At 52.3% G+C, this 18,947-nt stretch overlaps 1 protein-coding gene across 1 annotated transcript in view; it reads right to left on the reverse strand.

Moving 5' to 3' along the window:
* CSF1R (colony stimulating factor 1 receptor) overlaps window positions 1–18,947 on the reverse strand; it is a 35,577-nt gene that overhangs the window by 1,026 nt on the left and 15,604 nt on the right. The window contains exons 7-20 of the mRNA XM_049874061.1: window positions 17,856–17,971; window positions 17,556–17,676; window positions 17,226–17,413; window positions 13,967–14,082; window positions 7,876–8,002; window positions 7,641–7,745; window positions 7,038–7,148; window positions 6,150–6,312; window positions 3,765–3,856; window positions 3,565–3,662; window positions 2,428–2,550; window positions 2,235–2,346; window positions 1,056–1,155; window positions 46–151 (exon numbers count right to left, since the gene is read on the reverse strand). Of these exons, the coding sequence (XP_049730018.1) occupies window positions 46–151; window positions 1,056–1,155; window positions 2,235–2,346; window positions 2,428–2,550; window positions 3,565–3,662; window positions 3,765–3,856; window positions 6,150–6,312; window positions 7,038–7,148; window positions 7,641–7,745; window positions 7,876–8,002; window positions 13,967–14,082; window positions 17,226–17,413; window positions 17,556–17,676; window positions 17,856–17,971 (1,678 nt within the window). The remainder of the gene's footprint in view (window positions 1–45; window positions 152–1,055; window positions 1,156–2,234; window positions 2,347–2,427; window positions 2,551–3,564; window positions 3,663–3,764; window positions 3,857–6,149; window positions 6,313–7,037; window positions 7,149–7,640; window positions 7,746–7,875; window positions 8,003–13,966; window positions 14,083–17,225; window positions 17,414–17,555; window positions 17,677–17,855; window positions 17,972–18,947) is intronic.

The raw sequence follows: 18,947 nt of genomic DNA on the forward strand, positions 1-18,947 counted from the left end.
CCTGCCTGCTTTAACAACCCCTGCCCTGAGCCAGGCCCCACTCACCTGCTCTTTCCTGTCCACTTTGACCTCCTGAAGGAGGACGCAGATCTGCTGGAAAGTAGGTCTGTGGGTAGGCTCCAGGTTCCAGCAGGCCTGCATGATACTGTATCTGGAGGCAGGACAGGTTGCCCGTGAGAGGCTCCCCAGGGTCTGGGGATTTTTTCCCCCACCCCCAATAGAGTCCTACCCAGCAGAGGTCTCCAGACAGAGTCAGAAGTGAGCCTAGCACAAGACCCGTGCTAAGTCCTCTGCATGCACTCTCGTTTAATCACAGTAACCCTTGGGGAAATGTACTTTTCATCATCCCTGTTCTGACAGATGAGGGGAAAAAAGCTCTGAGATGGTAAGTATATTGCCCAAGGTCTTGAACTAAGAAGGGACAATCTTGAAGCCTGCAGGTAGGTTTGAGGGGCTGGCTGGAGAAAGGGAGTGGCTGGTAGGCTGGCTAGCCAGCTGGGTGGTCCACCTCGGTGGAGTGGCTGGGTAGATGCAGGAGTGGCTGTATTGAGCACACAGCTGCAGTGGGTGAACTAGTGGCCAGTTGGCCAGTGCAGAGGCTGTGGGGACGGCTGCTGGCTGGCTCGGGGCTGAGAGCGAGCGAGGAGTTTCTGGTGGGTCCACTGCTGTGAGTTGCCTGTCAGACTGCAGTGACCGGCCAGCTTGTGGGCTCTGAAAGGCTGACTGCACAGATCACCCGGACAGAAGAAAAGAAGAGCCTTCCTCTGGGTCACCATAGTAACAGAGTCTGAGTTAAATGTCGTTGGAGTTAGAACCAGCCCCATTTTCACCTCTCAGTTAAAACTCTGTTCTCTGAGAACACCCCCACCACCACCCCACCATGCTACCTAGGAAACCAGTGGAGACCCTGGCTTGTTTTAGAGTCCATTGTGGGGGAGATGAAGCCTGACCCCAGAACCTTTTAGAGGGACAAACCAGGGCCACACCCCCTCCTGTCCCCTCCGATGGAAATTGGAGATCAAGTTGTCCTCCCTCCCTGAGACCCCTTCACTCACATGTTCTTTGGGGCAAACGCAGGCTGGGCCATTTGGTAACCATCCTTCACCAGTTTATAGAACTTGCTGTTCACCAGGATGCCAGGGTAGGGGTTCAGCCCTGCAACGGCCAATCACATGAGAGGCCAGCTCAGGAGCTCACTTTCACCTTCCCCCACACTCCCACGTTGTTGGTGAAGCTGAGGTGCCAGGTTTCCCACCAGGACGGTGGTAGTGCTAGAATGGAGGCTCCCCTTATCAAGTGCTTAGTATGTGCCAGGCACTGTGCAAAGGGCTTAAGTTTGTAGGAAATTAAGAGTCTTCACCTGGGCCTTCTCACACAGTACAAAGCTCCATCACAGGCCTTGGAGTCAGATAGACAAAAATTTCAGTTGTGTATCAATTAAATACACAAATAGGGTTGCTATGAGTCGGAATCAACTCGACAGCACTGGGGGTTTTTTTTGTTATCAATTAAATGTGGCCAACAAGAGTTACCTGTGCCACCTGAAGTTGTTAGAGTGTGAGTCCCTGTGCTAGTCTTCAGGAAGTGGGAGCTAGCAGGGTCACTCAAAGTGTACCTTTTTTTTTTTTTTTTTTTTTTAATAAGCTCTATGGATGAAGCCAAGGCCCTTTGGGTGGTATGTTTATTGTGGTAAATATGTATGTAATAGAACACTTGTCATTTCAGCATTCTTCACATGTACAATTTAGTGACATTATAATTCCAGCCCCATCTTTAAGGCTAAGGAGCCGTAGTTACACAGTGGTTAAACACTCAGCTGTTAACCAAAAGGTTGGCGGTTCAAAGCCACCGAGCCACTCTGTGAAAGAAAGACCTGGCTATCTGCTCCTGTAAAGATGACAGCCTAGAAGAGCCTCTGGGGAAGTTCTGCTCTGTAATACATAGGGTCACGATGAGTAGAAAATAAACATCTCAAAGAAGAGCAGCATTCTACTTAGCAGAAACTGCACGAGCAAAGTCACAAATATGGCAACAGCCCAGAGGGACCAAGTGACACATGTCAGGGGTGGAAGGTCTGCCCAGCCCGCATGGGAGCTGTGGCTCTTGGTTTTAGCTCAGCCCTTTCCCATCCCTTCACTCCCACCGGCCCTTGCTTTGTCCTGGGCACAAAGCAACCCTGACTAGCATTCTCCCCCACAAGGTAAAGGGCACGGGGGTTGGGCCCAGCAGCTTACCGAGTGAGAAGATCTCCCAGAGGAGGATGCCATAGGACCAGACATCACTCTGAACCGTATAGACACAGTCGAAGATGCTCTCTGGAGCCATCCACTTCACGGGCAGGCGGGCCTGGCACGGCAGTCCCCTGTCACTTTGGGTCCTGGCCCACCGCCCCCTCCCCAGCTCAGCCTACCCACTCCCAGCACTCACGTTGCCCTTGACAATGTAGTTGGAGTCATTCATGATGTCCCTAGCCAGCCCGAAGTCCCCAATCTTGGCCACATGCCCACTGGTCAACAGCACATTTCGGGCTGCCACATCCCGGTGGATGCACTGGGTTGCGGGGGGAGGCAACACAAGGTTAGTCTGGGCCCATTCCCTACCTGAGCCCAAGGTGCATGAGGAGCAGGGAGGGCCTCAGAGTCTTTGGGATCCCCCTCAGACTCCTCTTCCCTTCTATCAGGGCCTGGGTATGAGACAATTTATGTTTAGAAACCACCATCACTGGAGCTGCCACACCCTTCTGACTCTTTGTCCGCAAGCAGCAGGGGCTGGCTTAGAGCAAGGATGTCAGCTCAGGCTCCAGAAGCAATGAGCCCCTCATGCTGTGAGTAGCTGCTACCCTCAGGGTCACACTCTATGCCAGCCCTTTCCTTTAAGTGTTTGCACCTGCTGTAACCCTGTTTTAGCCTCAATTCTATGATTATGCTCATTTTTATAGATGTAGAAATTGAGGATCAGAGAAGGTAAATAGTTGCTCAAAGTCACATAGCAAGCAGCAGAGCCAGCAATCAAGCCCAGGACTTTCAAGTCTGTGTTATTTGGGTGATGGTAAAAGTCCCACTCCCTGGGCACATACTTCCTGAGTATATATATCATCTTATATCCTCAGGAGAACTCTATGAGGGAGGTTCCATTATCATCCCCATCTTACAGAATGGGAGGGAGGCTCATTGCTTCAGGGGCCTGAGCAGAGACTCAGGCTTTCCCAGCTAATAAAGGTTTTTACAGCCCATGAGACCACGTGCTTTTGTGTAAAAGTGAATGGACGAAGCCTGTTCATGGAAATGGTATTCTTCCCAGCCTTCTGCGTACTGGGGACACAGGCAGCTGCTCAGGTGGGGGCTCTGCCCGTCCTGAAGGAACCCTGGGCACCCCTTTTCCCACTCAGTCCTGCAGCCCACTGATGCCCTGTGGCCACTGCCCACTTGTTCCCTTGCACTCTGGCTCTTCCTTTGCCCCCTCGCATGCTCCTCTCTCCTCCCCTCATCCTCTCAGCCCTGCAGGTGTTCAGCCTCCCTCCAGCAGGGCCTGGGTGGCCACACACGAGGACAAGATCTGACTCACGTTCTTGGAAGCGAGGAAGGCCATGCCCTGGGCCACTTGGCTCGAGAAGTGGAGCAGGTCTCTGAGCTCTATGGGCCGCCCATTCTCCTTGTCCAGGTCTGCAGTGGAAAGAGGCTTCAGAACTGTACCAGCACACCCCTGCCCCTCCCTGGACCCAGCCCCCAGCGCTCCCTCTCTCCCCCACCCTGGCACCTCCTTACCTTGTTCAGAGAAGGAGTCGTTTGAAGATGAAGTGGAGACAGGCCTCATCTCCACGTAGGTGTCCACACCCTGGCTGGAGAAGCCGCTGTCCCTACATAGGAGAGGGGGCCGGGAGGCTGGGTCAGTCCCCACCGCTGCACTGCCCGAGCTCAGCCCATGCAGGAGCCCCTCAGCAGGGAAGGGAAGGGACCTTGGAGCAACTTTAACACCCCTTTCTGACAAGGAGCCCCTCTGCCACATTCTCTCTAAGTCATTGTTGATCTCTGACCATCCCCTGTCACGGGAGCTTCCAACCAGTTCTATCTTTGGGCAGCTGTACCTGTTAGAGAGTTCTTCATTGTTCCTATGGCAAATCTGCCCCTGGGATGTTCCTCGTTCCAGTCCTTGCTCTACCCCCAAGGACCAACAGAGAAGAAGTCGGCTCCCTCTTCCCCGATGCAGCCTTGCAGGGATTTGAACATACTCTAGGGCCCCTTTTTTGAGCTGTCTCTCCTCCAGACCAGGGTCTCACCCCTGACTTCACATTAAAATCCCCTGGGGAGCTTTTAATAACCCCTATGCCCAGGACCCAGGACGCCAGACCAATGACTTCAGAATCTCTAGGGGCAAAACCCAGTCATTTGCAATTTTTTAATCTCTCCAGGTGATTCCCCGGCACAGCTAGGGTGGGACCCACTGGTCTAGAAGAAGGCTTCTTTCACTGTCATCAACGTGCATATGAATCACCCTGAGGATCTCATTACAAGGCAGATGGTGATTCAGCTGGGCTGCCTAGGCCTGAGAGTCTGCATTCCTACCAGCCCCCAGGTGATGCCTACACCCCCACACTTTGAGTAGCAAGAGTTTGAGAAGCACTGCTCTAGACTAAATAGCCACTACCCCTAATAATATTCCAACCAGACATTTCTGGACACTTCTCACCCTCCTGTCCCCTCTGCTGTAGAGATGTGCTCCTTGACAATGTCCATAGTCTTGTGTTTACAGAAAGAGAACCCAGTGTTTTATTTATGGTCCAACGGTGGCAAGACCATCCCCTCTCGTTCTAGAAATACCACTTCTATTAATGTAGCCTGGGATCCCACTAGCAGGATTGGTTCATGTGTCATTTGATTTTGAAATCACCCCACCCCCTGAGTTTTTTTCCCTACCTGCAGATTCCGTGATGGAAGCAAATACTTTTCTCTGGTTTTTGTTTTGATTTGATCTGACCTGAGGCTCCAGCCTGCAGGGGCCCAATGTGAGCCTCCCTCACAGAGAGGAGTCAGAGACTCAAAAGAGGAAGCAGGCCTACTGAGTCGCCATTTTTGAGAATGGAGAGAAATGGCCTCCTTCCTCTTCTGCCTGAGCAGGCTTGGCAGCCAACAGTGGCAGGGTAAGAGCCCCCTGTGCAGAACACTACCTGTTCTGGTCTGGCCCCAGCCTGTCTCTGAGGCCCCACAAACCCCCAAGACTGAGACCTCCAGAGAGCAGTGTGGCTCAGGTGAGTGAGTCCTGAACCAGGAGTTGAGAGAGCAGAATTCTAGCCCAGGCCCTGCCTCTGCCCTGACTCATGTGTGAACCAAAACTTGCCACTTCCCCCTCTGGTTCCCCCTGTGGCTCTGTCCATCTGCCTCTGTGTAGCTTCCAGGAATCACAGCATTACGGAATGGCAAAGCCGGAAAGGCCCTGAAAGGCCATCTCATTCAACCCTTTGATGGCTCGCCTGGGGAAACTGAGGTCTAGGTGGGTCGGGGACTTGGCCACAGTCATGCAGCTAATTCTACTGTTTTGTCCCCTTCACCCAACAAACCCTAGACTCTGCCCCACTTCTTCATGACAAGGTGGTGATGTTGGCTAGTCCTCAGTGGAATGGGTGCCCTGCAGCCCCCAAACAGCACGTGCCATGGGAAAGATGAGGTGGTTAGCCCCATGACCTGCCAATCTGATCTTTTACAGATAGTGAGGTGATGGTGTGTAATGGTTAAGTGCTCAGCTGCTAACTGAAAGTTCTGTAGTTTGAACCCACCAGCCACTCCACAGGAGAAAAGACCTGGATGTCAGCTCCCATAAAGATTACAACTTAGGAAACACTATGGAACAGTTCTACTCTGCATATAGGGTCACTATGAGTCAGAATCCATTCGGTAGCACACAGCAACAACCACCAAGCCATGAGCTGCCCATCTTTGCCCTCCAAACTCCCAGCATATTGCTGGTACTCAAATATTTATGGAGTGATGGGTATAAATAGTAAGAAATGCTGAGTTGCCCATATAACCTGGGGTGGCTGCTCCTCATAGCACAGACAGAAATGTGAGGGCCATACCCACACCCAACCCTGAGGTTGCTTTGGGGGCAGACCCAGGTGCTCCACCTCCCCGTCCTGCTCTCTGCCAGGGCACTACCTGCGGACGTATTTCTTCTCCAGGTGGATGTTCTTGTAGCCAGTGACCCCATCGGGATCCTGGCCTGGACTCAGGCTGAGTCCCAGCATGGCCTCAGCCTTTCGGCGCAGAAAGTTGAGCAGGTCACCATAGCAACAGTATTCAGTGATGACCAGGACAGGGCCTAGAGCAGCCAAGACAGTGGGGCATGGGTGGAATGTGAGTTCACCCCTTGTCCCCACAACCCCTCTCCAGCCATGTGAACAGGAACATGAGGCTGGGGTAATGAGGCACTCCAGAGCAGGACTCAGGGAGACCTGAGCTCTAATCCTGACCCTTCATGGGCAGGTTTCTCTACTCTCTGTGTCTCAGTCACACCAACTGTCTAAAGCAGAACTTCACATTTTGTTTTAGCCAAGGAATTCCTTTCAAAGGAAATGTATGGTGATGCAACATAACTCAAATAAAATCAAAGCTGTTATACGTGAAGAGGGTGGGGGCGGGGTTGGAGTCCTGACAAGTCCTGGGACCCCTCTGTGGGCCCTGGGGTAAGTGTCCAAGCATCTTTGGATGTGAACTTCTTAAAAGGTAGATCTGTGGGGTTTACTCCAGACTCACAGAATAGGACTCCTGGCAGGGCTGAGGAACCTGAACTTTTATCTTCCTCTCTGGGCAATTTTAATGTCCACTGATGTCTGAGAACCACTGCTTAGAGCTCCGCAGAACTGTCTGCATCCCCAAAAGTAGCTTCTGACTCATTGAGGAGTCTAGCCTAGGGCTTTATGGGATGTTAAGGCAGGGCGCTGAAGGAGATGGAAAGGAGAAGATGGAGCCAGATGGCCCTGGTGCTCTCGTACACTCTGAGAGGCCCAAGGCCACGGACCTCCTACACCCGCCAGGGCCTCTCACCTCCATGTGTGCAGGCTCCTAGAAGATTGACTATGTTCTCATGCTGGCCCAGGTGACTCATGATCTTCAGTTCCGACATGAGGGCCTCCTTCTCATCAGCGTGAGCTGTGGCTGGGTGATAAGACCCACAGATCCCACCAATGACAAGAGGGAAGGACATGAAGAACCACAGCAAGAGACAGGAGACCCATGGGAGGAAGAGCGGAGACCCAGAGGGATCCAGAGGCCCAAAGGGGTGAAGGAACGGACACATGGCTGGAAGTTAGAGGAGAGGGATGGCTTTTCACTGAGCTGCATTAAGGGTGACAGGAAGTCAAGCTGTGGCCAGGCCATGGTCCCAAGTGGCCTGTGTCCACTCCAGCCTCATTGGGGCTCAGCCAGAAGCCCCTCGACACCCAAAAGTTGACCCAGGCCTCCTCAGAACCAGGAGTCAGGGGAGCCTGGAGCTCATGAGAGAAGCCAAGAGTCCTCATCTCCAACCCCAGGCTCTGTGCCCCCAGCTCTGGACAGGCAGAAACTGGGGGTAATGCCTCTTACAATGAAAAGTCATACCCACCTTCCACCCCTTCCCCATTACTCTCCAAGTTCCTTCCCCTCACTCACACTTCAGCATCTTCACAGCCACCTTCAGAACAGCATCTTCCTTGCCCAGACCAAAGGCTGTGGCCTCTACCACCTTCCCAAAGGCACCAGCTCCAAGGGTCTTACCTACCACATACACAGACTCCTTAGGTCCCTGGGCACCAAAGGGCCTTTTCTCTAAGGGCCCACAGGCTCCCTGCATCCCCACTGGCCCTGTGACAGGAGGGGCATAGATGATGCTGAGAGCCCATCTCACCAAACTGCAAGTTGTTTCGGGGAAACTCCCACTTCTCATTGTAGGGCAGCTGGGTGGGGTCAATGAAGGTATAACTGTTGCCTTCATAGCTCTCGATAATCTTCCAGCGCACCTGGTACTTGGGCTTCTGTGGGTGGAGAGGGAGGAAGGCATATGTCAGCCAGGTCTGGCTAGAGGATCCTGGATCTCATCCCCCGAGAGCAGGGCCTGTGGGCAGTTACCTGGTGCTGGGCTAGAGAAGGCTGGGGGCAGCTTGACATGTGGTGAAAAGGGCCAGGTTATCTCATGAACACTCCACTGAGGGCCCAATCCCAGTTCTGACTCTACCTTATTGTGTGACTTTCCCTTCTCCGAGCCTCAGTTTCCCTACCTGTATATTGAAGGGCTTGTGCAGGATGACCTCTGAGGGGCCTGACAGGAATTTGGTCATTCCTGAGCCAGGAGGGAGGGTGGAACTTGAGATCTACCCATCCGTCCAACATTTGCCCATCCTTCCTCCCACCCCTTCATCCACCCAGGTATTTTCCTGAGCACCTATTTGTGTCAGGCATTGTTGGTTCAAAGTTGAACAAGACAAAGTCCCTGCCCTCATGAAGTTTGCATTCTAGTAGCTGAGACAGCATTAACCTCAAATAAAGATATATGTAGGGATTTTTCAAATAGTGCTGTGAAGAAAATAAAGCCAGGTAATGGAATAGAAAGTCCCTGGGTGGCACAAATGGTTTGCACTTGGCTGCTAACCGAAAGGTTGGTAGTTTGAATCCACCCAGTGGTACTGTGGAGGAAAGGCCTGGAGTTCTGCTTCTGTAAGATTAAACCAAGAGCCAACCCCATTGCCTGGTGACCCCATGTATTACAGAGTAGAACTGCCGCATAGAGTTTTCTTGGGTGTAATCGTCACAGAAGCAGATCTCCGGGACTTTTTTCCACCATACTGCTGGGTGGGTTTGAACTGCCAATCTTTCAGTGAGTAGTCAAATGCAAGCTGTTTGCACTACCCAGGGACCTCTCTGTAAGATGACAGCCATTGAATACCCTGTGGAACAGTTCAACTTGAGACACGTGGGGTTGCCATGAATTGGATTCAATCAACTTGATAGAGAATTTTTTTTTTTAAGGGGATAGAGAATGATGAGGGTGGAGTACAATTTAAGTCAGGGAAGTCCTCTGAGGAGGTGACCTTTGAGTCAAGACTTGAACAATGAGGAGGAGCCAGCCATGTGGTAATCAGGAGGGAGAATTTTCCAGGCACCCTGAACGGCAGAAACAATGGTGGCATAGTGGTTAAGTGCTATGGCTGCTAACCAAAGGGTCGGCAGTTCGAATCTGCCAGGTGCTCCTTGGAAACTCTATGGGACAGTTCTACCCAGTCCTCTAGGGTCGCTATGAGTCGGAATCGACTCGACGGCACTGGGTTTGGTTTTGGGTTTTGGACCCTGAACAGCAAATGTGAAAGCCATGAGATGGGAAGATCCTGGCAAGTTTGAGGGATGGGAAGGTGGCCAGTGTGGCTTGAGGGATGGGATAGGAAGTTAGAGGGGCTGGAGTGGCTTGTGGGCTGTGATGTGTGTGGATTCCATTCTAACTGCAGTGAGAAGCCCTGGAGGGTTTGGACATAGGAGTAACGTGATGTGACTTTACATTTGTAAACTAGAGAGAGATGTACAGAGAGACCATGCCCACTAGGCAGTGAGCAGCTGGAGGACCAGGACCTTTGGAAAGACTGGAATTCCTTCTCAGGTTTTACACGTAGCCAGCGAGGCAGAGCCCGGATCTGGGAAGCGGGAGTGCTGCCTTTCTCTGTCCTACCCTGGGTGGCAGCTGCACAGGGGCATCCTGCCAGCGGTGCCCATGAGAAGTGCTGATGGAAGACTGAGTTTAGGGGGAAAGTGGAAGCTGAGATGGGGCGGTAGAGGACACCGAGGCCCTCAGTCAGCAGACCTACTTGCTTTCCGGTCAGGCCTTGGGGATGGGGACCAGCTGGCTTGTGCTTGTAGCTGGGCTCCTTCCTGGGCACCCCCAGCTCCAGGCCAGCTAACGGTGTGTGAATAGATGTTGGGGTGGCTAAGTGGCCTGTGGCTGCAAGTCTTACCCAGGTTAGGAGAAAAGACTCCAGGTAGCTATCAGAAAGAACTTTCAGATGGTAGTTTGGGAGAAAAGACTATAGTTAGACATAAGGATGAACGTCCAAGTTCTGATTAGAAGGTAAACTTAAGAACATCTGTGTTATGGCTTGGGAGAATACTCCGGAATAAGACATAAAGAAGAACTTCAGAGTCACTGAGGATTCCAGCCCCGCATGTGGGTGCTCTTCCAACCAGAGAGACAGAGACCAAGCGTGAGGAGGGATGTCTTTGACCTCTCCTGGCCACTTCCATCTCCAGCAGCCTCTGTGGCCGAGGCTGTTTTCTCTCCTCACCACTTCTCCTTCCTCTGTCGCTCTGCAGCTGGGCCTGAGTCAGCCCCCTCCTGCCCCCAGCAGGGCAGGGGATTTGGGGGAAGGGGAGGATCAAAGGAGCAAGAGGTTGTTTGGCTGGAATCTCAGATCTGGGGCTCTAGACTACCGTACCTGGAGGAAGACTGGGCCCTATCCCTGTCTTGGGTCTCCTCACCCCTCTTCCTCTGTTCTGCTTGTCCACCACCAGGGCTGGATGCTTAGCGCCCAGGCTGGCCTGGGCCATCACTGGCAAGGGCTTCCTCAACCTGATCTCATGTGTGGCTCCCAGGGTCTCTACCCAGAGGGGTGCCCCCTCCCCAGGAGAGCCATTAGACAGAGGTCCTGATGGACCACCCCAGGCCAGATTTCCTAATAATTATAGTACGACAGTAATGAAAGCAGCGCTAGGAGCATTTCCTGTGAGCAGGGCGCTGACTAGACCCTCAATGTGCGGCATCTCATATTCTCCTCACAACACGCCTGAGCCCATCCCCACACCGACCCACTCCCCCAGGGACTGAGGTGGGGATGCAATCATCAAAGACCCTCTCCAGCTGGGCCTGCTGGTTCTGGGTGGGTGGGACTTCTCCGTCATGGGAAGGTGGAGACCTGAACAACTCCCATGAAGGCTTTGGGGAACCCTCCTGCCCACCTCTGATGCACCCCAACCCTCAGAGCTCAGCTCTGGCCCCAGAATCCAGGCTTCTGGAGTGGACTGCCATCCCCTTCCCTCCTCCCCTTTCCCCTGTCCTTCCCATGCCCCTCCTCCTCCCACCCTGCTGACTCCTGCCCGTTTCTCTTCCCCCTGGGCCCCCCTTGTGGTCTCCCTGGAGGCCAGAAAGGCGATGACTCAGCCCTGAGGCAGAAACACCCCTCCCACAGATGGGGAGTGGAGGGGCTAGGGCACCTCCCCCAGGCCTGGTCAGTGAGGACTGGCCAGGTTGAGTATCCCCAGTGAAGGGCCAAGGCTTACAACCCCATGGGGCAAAGCAGGAGTATTGGATGGGAGACCCTGAGGCAGGGGAATGGCCATCTTGACCCCTCAAGATCTTGTCCCATGGCATGCCCTCCTTCTCTGGCCTGGAGATGGCTCAGGAGCAATTGAATTTACAAGGTGAGAAATGAAGAGGTGACTGGGAATGCATCTTCCAGAAATGGCACCATGGAGAGAAGGGACAGCATCCCCAATCCACGGCCAAGGGGGCTGCCCAACCCAGGACAGAAAGGGCTTGACGACGACAGGGACCCAGCCCTTCTCTGGAACCTCTGCTCTGTGGGTGACTTGGAGACAGTTTTCAGCTCCATATAAGGAAGAACTTTCCAACAGTCAGAGCTGCTCAAAGAAGGAACAAGTGAGCAAGGTCCTGTCGCTGGAGGTGGGTGACGACTTTGGATGTGTGGTCAAAGAGATGCCCAACCTCAGACATCCCTTCAATCCCAAAATGTATGAGCTAACTTTGGTTCCCCAGCCCACTTCCCTTCTGGGATGAGGGTATGTGGCTTTCACTATGCCCAACACTAGGCTAAGTCCTCTGCACACTTTATGTCATTGAATCCTCATGACAGCTTGTTACAGTGGCTGCCATTAAAACCCCCCTTTACAGGTGGAGAAACAGAGTCAGAGATGCCAACTTTCCCAGGATCCCATAGCCTGAGCCTGGCAGAAGCAGAATTTAGCTCAGACCTGTCTCCCAACCCCAGGCTCTTATACTAGAACATTGGTAGGCTCTTGAAATATCAGAGGTGGATGAGCTGTTAAAGATCACCCATTCCCATTGTACAGGTGGAGAAACTGAGGCCCAGAGGGGGCAGTGACTCAACAAGGTCACATGGCAAAACAGTGTCAGAGCTGGAAGTCCTGATATGGGGCTCTGTTTTCTTGGGGGCTGTGCTTGGAGCAGTCTCCTCCTGCTGGGTGCTGGCAAGGGCAGAGAGAGCCCAGCCTCCATGAACACTTGGGATGGCTGCCCCCCAATCCCACTCCAAATCTTCTTCCCACAATAAAACCCCCAAGGCAGGTGTGGGGAAGAAAAGGCAAAAAAGAGAGGGCCCACAATGTGGGTTAATCACCCTGAAATAATATCACTCCCTCATTCAAACCTGTTGATGGCCCTAGACTTAACAGGATGGGGTTCCACCCCTCAGACTCCCAACCTGGCCCCACCCACTTCTGCCTCCTCTTCCAGGCACTAACATTTCTGAAACTTTTTCCAGTGTTGCCTTCAACCGCCTATTTGCACACATGGCCATCTCCCCAGAAATAGCTTTCCCTACGTCTCACCTCCCCTCCTGCATACTCCCCATCCTTCAGGGCTATCCCGCCATGCCCCCTCCTCCATCCAGCCTCCCTTGCTCCACCTCTGCCTCTGACCTCCCACAGCCCTCTAGCCTGGCCCTTCTTAGCAGCTGATCCCACTGGACTTTGCAGGTGGTTCAAACCACAGTGCTGGGTGAGAGGTGCCTGGGACTCAGCTTCCACAACACCCCTCACTCCCGCGGGCAGGTTCTTTAACTTTGCGGAGCCTCAGTCTCCTTGTTGTGTACTATTGTAGTCCCAGCCTCTGGGTGGTGGCTAGGATGAAATGAGATGATTCAAAGGGAGGCTGTTTCACATAATGGTTACAAATACGGCTTTGGAGTCAGTCCCTCAGGGTTACCATTCACTAGCCATAGACTGGGGCAACTAACTGTCTCAACCTTTGGGGACCCCAGCTGCCTACTCTGTAAGATGGTTTAACAATACTGTCTCTATCATTTGCTTGTTTTTGTTCTTTTTTTGCACCTTTTATTGTTGTTTAGGTGAAAGTTTATAGAGCAAATTAGTTTCCCATTCAACAATTTATGCACAGCTTGTTTCGTGACATTGATTGCATCACGTGCTTGTTGAGGGCATTAAATGAAAAGATGTAGGTGACAAACTATAAACCAAAAAATCCAAACCCATTGCCTTTGAGTCGTGACTCACAACAACCCTACAGGGCAGAGTAGAACTGCCCCACAGGGTTTCCAAGGAGTGGCTGGTGGATTCAAACTGCCAACTTTTTGGTTAGCAGCCATAGCTCTTAACCACTGTACCAGCAGGGCTTAAAACTCTATAAAAATGCCCCTTAATATGCTATCACTTACTGAGCCCTCAAAGTGACAGGCTGCACATTAAATGTACAGTGTGCAATAAACGCCAGCTTTGATTAATAATATTAAATAATTCTGCCTCCTCTACCAGACTACTCACTACGGGAGATGAGACACAGGCCTGGCCCTGTGGATGTCCTATCTGTGTGCCCAGCTTCCCCTAGTCTGTGCTGGATGCCAAGGAGCCCCCAGCCTGGGACAGAAGCCCATGTTTCCATTTTCACGTTTGTCAACGTGTAACATCTCTCTCTCTCTCTATAATCTGTGCCCTTACTTGCATGTTTTTTGATTAGCAGCTGCCTCCTGCACCAGACAGTAAACCCCTCAGAGGTCCTTGCATTTTGGCTACCCCAAAGCCTAGCACCAGGTTGGCATACAACGGGCACTCACTAGAGAGCTATTGGCTGAATGGCTGATTGACAGAATAAGTGAGTGTCTGTGGCTTTGCACGGACTGATGGTCCCGTCCTGGATTTGGCTGACAGGCTGCCCCCACCCCTGCCTACCAAGACCACCGGCTCACCTGCTTGTACTTGTACAGAAGCAGCACCAGCAGCAGTAGCAGCAAGGCCATGATGGACATGCAGGCAACCAGCACCGGTGTGAAGAGGGGCTCCTCAATGGGATGCTTACTGGCTTCTGGAAGGTATGGGATGGAGCAATGAGCAGGCAGGCGGGCCTCTGCGTCCCTCCCCACACTGAAGTTAGGGCGGTACACTGCCTGGAATGCAGCAGGTGCTCAACGATGTTTGCTGACTGAACGAAGTTGTTCCATCACTAAGAAGAATCCAGAACCTCAGTGAGCCTCTCCTGGCAGCCCCAGCCCCCACCCCAGACAGGGACAGGGAGAACAGCCCTTCCAGCTCTGCTCATTCCCAGACCCAAATTCTGCCCAGAATCACAGCCTCTTCTGGCTGGGGGTATGCCTGAGGTCATGCAGCCCCACCCCCGCCAGTACAAGGAACACCTCTGCAGCAGCTTGGCCTAGTGCCAGCTGTTGCTTGCATACACGCTCCCAGTCACAGGGGCCGGGGGTCCTCACCTCCTACAACTCTGGGAAGCTGGGTCAGAAAGACCTCCTAGAGGATAGACTGAGATCAGCCTCCCCCATGTCTTCTCTGCAGCTTCCCTGCGTACCCTTTGGGACCACACAGCCCTTCACAGGGCCTATGTCCGTGGTCCCTGGGACTCCTCTTCCCTGGATCATAGCCTTAGTTCTCTAGATGTAGTTTAAACGACATAATTTCCATCTCCTTATTTTTTTTTTTTTTTTTTACCCAGGTTAACAAGGAGCCCTGGTAGCGCAAGAGTTAAGTACTTGGCTGCTAACTGAAAGGTAGGCCGTTCAGATCCTCCAGCTGCAATTTGGGGGAAAAGGTCTGGCAATAAAAAAAAAAAAATTTTTTTTTTTTTTAAATATGCTCCCATAAATTAAGATCACAGCCTAGGAAAGCCTATGGGGCAGTTCTACTCTGTCCTATAGTGTCACCATGAGTCAGAACCAACATATAACAACGACACCCAGGGCAAGAATTTGGGTCTGAGGTCAAATCTCACTTTTGTCACTCAGAAGTGTTATGGGTTGAATTGTGGCCCCCCAGAATAAGTGTTGGAACCCTAACCTCCATACCTGTGGATGTTATCCTATTTGGGAATAGGGTTTTCTTTGCTATGTTAATTAGGCCATATCTGTGTAGGGTGTGCCTTAAACCTACTGATTTTCGAAATGTAAAAAGAGCAGATTAGTCACAGAGAAGCAAACACAAACGTGAAGATCACCAAGGAATCACGGAAGGCTGAATCTACAGAAACGGAGAGAGATTTTCCCCAGAGCTGACAGAAAAAGCCTTTCCCTGAAGTCAGCGCCCTGAATTCAGACTTCCAGTCTCCTAAAGGAGCCCTGGTGGTGCAGTGGTTAAGATCTCGGCTGGTAACCAAAATGTCAGCGGTTTGAATCTACCAGCTGCTCTTCGGAAACCCTGTGGGATAGTTTTACTCTGTCCTATAGGGTCACTATAAATCAGAACCTCCTAAACAGTGAGAAAATAAATCTGTTCTTTAAAACCACCCACTTGTAAGATGCATCATTTGATCTAAACCCATCTGGAGCAAAGGAGAATGAAGAACACCAAGGACACAAGGTAATTATGAGCCCGAGAGACAGAAAGGGCCACATAAACCAGAGACTACATCAGCCTGAGACCAGAAGAACTAGATCGTGTCCGGCTACAACCGATGACTGCCCTGAGAGGGAACACGACAGCAAACCCCTGACGGAGCAGGAAAGCAGTGGGATAAAAAAAAAATACAGACCCCAAATTCTCGTAAAAAGACCAGACTTAATGGTTTGACTGAGACTAGAAGGACCCCGGAGGTCATGGTCCCCAGACCTTCTGTTAGCCCAAGACAAGAACCATTTCCAAAGCCAACTCTTCAGACGGGGATTGGGCTAGACAATGGGACAAAAAACGATACTGGTGAAGAATGAGCTTCTTGGATCAAGTAGACACATGAGACTATGTTGGCATCTCCTATCTGGAGGGGAGATGAGAGGGCACAGGGGGTCAGAAGCTGGCGAAATGGACATGAAAAGAGAGAGTGAAGGGAAGGAGTGTGCTGTCTCATTAGGGGGAGAGCAATTAGGAGTATATTTTTTTTAGCAAGGTGTATATAAATTTTTGTATGAGAGACTGACTTGACTTGTAAACTTTCACTTAAAGCACAATAAAAATTAAAAAAAAAAAAAACCCACTTGTGGTATTTCTGTTACAGCAGTACTAGGAAACTAAGGCAGGAGTTGTGTGACATCAAGTCTGTGACTTCTCCCTAAGCCTCAGGCTCATCTCCAAAATGGGAAGGAAAATCGCATTTATCTCCTAGGGCTGTGAAAGCTAATAAGAGAATGTACAATGCCTGGCCCTGGGCAAGCATCAATAAAAGGCTGGTTCCTTTACTTTAATACAACCAGACTTGGAGCAGCCACAGCCAGCTTTGTGTGGGTCCCCACCCTGGCCACAGGCGCTCCAAGGCCAGCAGCTAGGGCACATGAGTGACAATCTCCAAGCCAGGCTGAGGCCAGGGACCCTCTCTGGGCCCAGAGAGCCTCACTGTGGTCTGGCACCCCGTGGGTGCTGAAAGCTGTTTGTTAAAGGCCTGAGGGGTACTGTAGTTCTCTGCAGCTGTGGCCTCTCAGAACCAGAGAACTAACCCATCTGGAACCTGCCTGCAAACGCAGGCCCAGATGCAGCCTGGCTCTCAGCCCACGCGGCCTCATGAGCAGTGTCCCCGAACGGATGGGACTGGGAGTCAGGGCAGGAGGGGAGCTGGGAGGCGGAGGGGGTTCTTAAGGGCTGGCCTTGGGTGGGAGGAGGGCTCGTAGCCCGTTACTTGCTTATTGCCCATCTCCCTGATCAGATTCCAGGCTCCATGGAGGCACAGGATCTCCTGCCTCAAGCAAGAGCCTGGTGCGGAGTGGATGCCAAGTACACATTTTGAAGGAATTAATGAAGTGCAGGAATATGAGCTGAGGCAGCCAGGTTGACTCGCACTTGCTTCAGGCCTCTGCTGTTCTCCCCCACAGTGCAGCCCACTGCCTCAGGGGACCCGCTGCCTCAGGGGACCCGGTGGCAAGAGGAGCCCGGAGCTGGGCCTGGAGGGGTGGTACTCGGTGTTGCTGGATTCTGCTCCAATTGACCATCTGGCCCTGTCCCCCTGGGGGCTGGAGGCAGTTTCCTGGGCCCCCTCCTGTCCTTGCCTGGAGAGGACTGGGAGGGGAGACTCACCGACAGAGATGGGCCAGAAGGCATCGGAGGCGTTCCCTGCCCAGTTGTGGGCCCTGCACTCATAGGTCGTGTTGTGTCCCCGGCCTCCAATGGCCAGCAGGCTCCGCACAGTCACCTTGTGGAAGGGCTCCTGGCTCAGAACCTCATGGTGTGCGTCCTCCAAGACTGGCTCCTGGGCCCCATCACATCTGGGATGAGTAGAGTGTGGCTCAGAGTTGTGGGGTGTCCAGCACCCAGGGCAGGACTCCGGGTATGTCCGTCCCATGGAGGGCGTGCTTAGCCCTGCCCCAGTCCCTCAGGCCAGGAGGAAGGTGGGCCAAGCCCACTAACCTATCAGTGTGCCCCTGGCACTGCAGCCATGTCACGTTGGGTCGTGGGTACCCGGTGGCATCACAGACCAGAGTATCAGATCCATTGATGAAGGCCCGGCTGACTCTTACTTCTGGGGGGTCTGAGGAGGAAAGAAGGTGCAGAAGAGGAAGGGATCAGACCAGAGGCCCCAAGTCCCCTCGTCCCACCCTTTCCCATTGAGCCTGCTCAGCCCAGTCCTTCCAGTACCCCATCCCCTGGTCAAGGTCATCACTCCAGGCAGCCCGGGGACCCATGCCCCCAACTCTGCCCATCACGCACATCGAAGGGTGATTTCGAAGGTCAGAGCTTTCCAGTTTCCTGTGTTTCGGGCCAGGAAGGAGTAGCAGCCGGCCTCAGAGGGCTTCAGGCGGGGCAGGGAGAGGGTGGAGGTATACCTGCAGGATTGGAACAAGCGATCTGGGGTGAGCTCCAGCCCCGACATGGCCCCTACCAGGACATCATGGCTCAGACAACAACAGTAAGGGGTTTATTGTATTGTCGATAACATGTCCAGCACACCTAAGTTGGGGGCCTTGAGGCATGGGCGAAACCACTAACCCTATTTCCTTAATTGATTTTCTTATCTGTAAAGTGGTTTTGTCCTGAGGTTTAGCAGAGGTGACTTCTGTAAAGTGCTGACACTGAGGCACCTCAGAGGTACTCACAGACTGTAGCTACTTTTACCACCATCCCTGGGCTACACCTTCAAGACAGCAGCAATCCCTGCTGTAAACGCCAGCATCCAAGTCAGCTGCCATCCCTCATACACCAACCCTGCTGAAAGAGACTGTGAGTGGGACAAGAGGTAGAAAGTACATTCCTGGGTTCCAGGCTGTGGGGCTAGAGAGCCTGGAGTTCAAGTCCTGGCGTTGCCATTTCTTAGCTGTGTGACCTCAGGCAAGTACTTAACTTCTCTGATCTTCTGTTTCTTTTTCTGAGGGTGATACTGATAGTAACTAACTCCCAGAGTTGATCTGAGGATTATAGGGATATGTATTGCATGCACTCAATTTAATGATCCCCTCTATTACCAAAAAGGGAGCCTCGCTGGCGCAGTTCAATACTCGGCTGCTAAGCAAAAGGTCAACTGTTCAAATCCACCAGCCGCTCTGTGGGAGACAGATGTGGCAGTCTGCTTCCATAAAGATAACAGCCTTGGAAACCCTATGGGGCAGTTCTACTCTGTCCTATAGGGTCATTATGAGTTGGAATCGACTGGGTAGCAACAGGTTTTTTTCATTACCGAAAAGGCCTGGGATCAAATACTAACAAAATTTTTCTTGGCTGATGGAGATGGCAGGTTACTCTTATTTCATTGTTTTCTTTTTTTTTCCCTCCACCTCCCAGTGCTCTCTTACAGCCATTATTATT

This window comes from Elephas maximus, chromosome 2 (genome assembly GCF_024166365.1).
Source record: "Elephas maximus indicus isolate mEleMax1 chromosome 2, mEleMax1 primary haplotype, whole genome shotgun sequence".
Lineage (NCBI taxonomy): Eukaryota > Metazoa > Chordata > Mammalia > Proboscidea > Elephantidae > Elephas > Elephas maximus.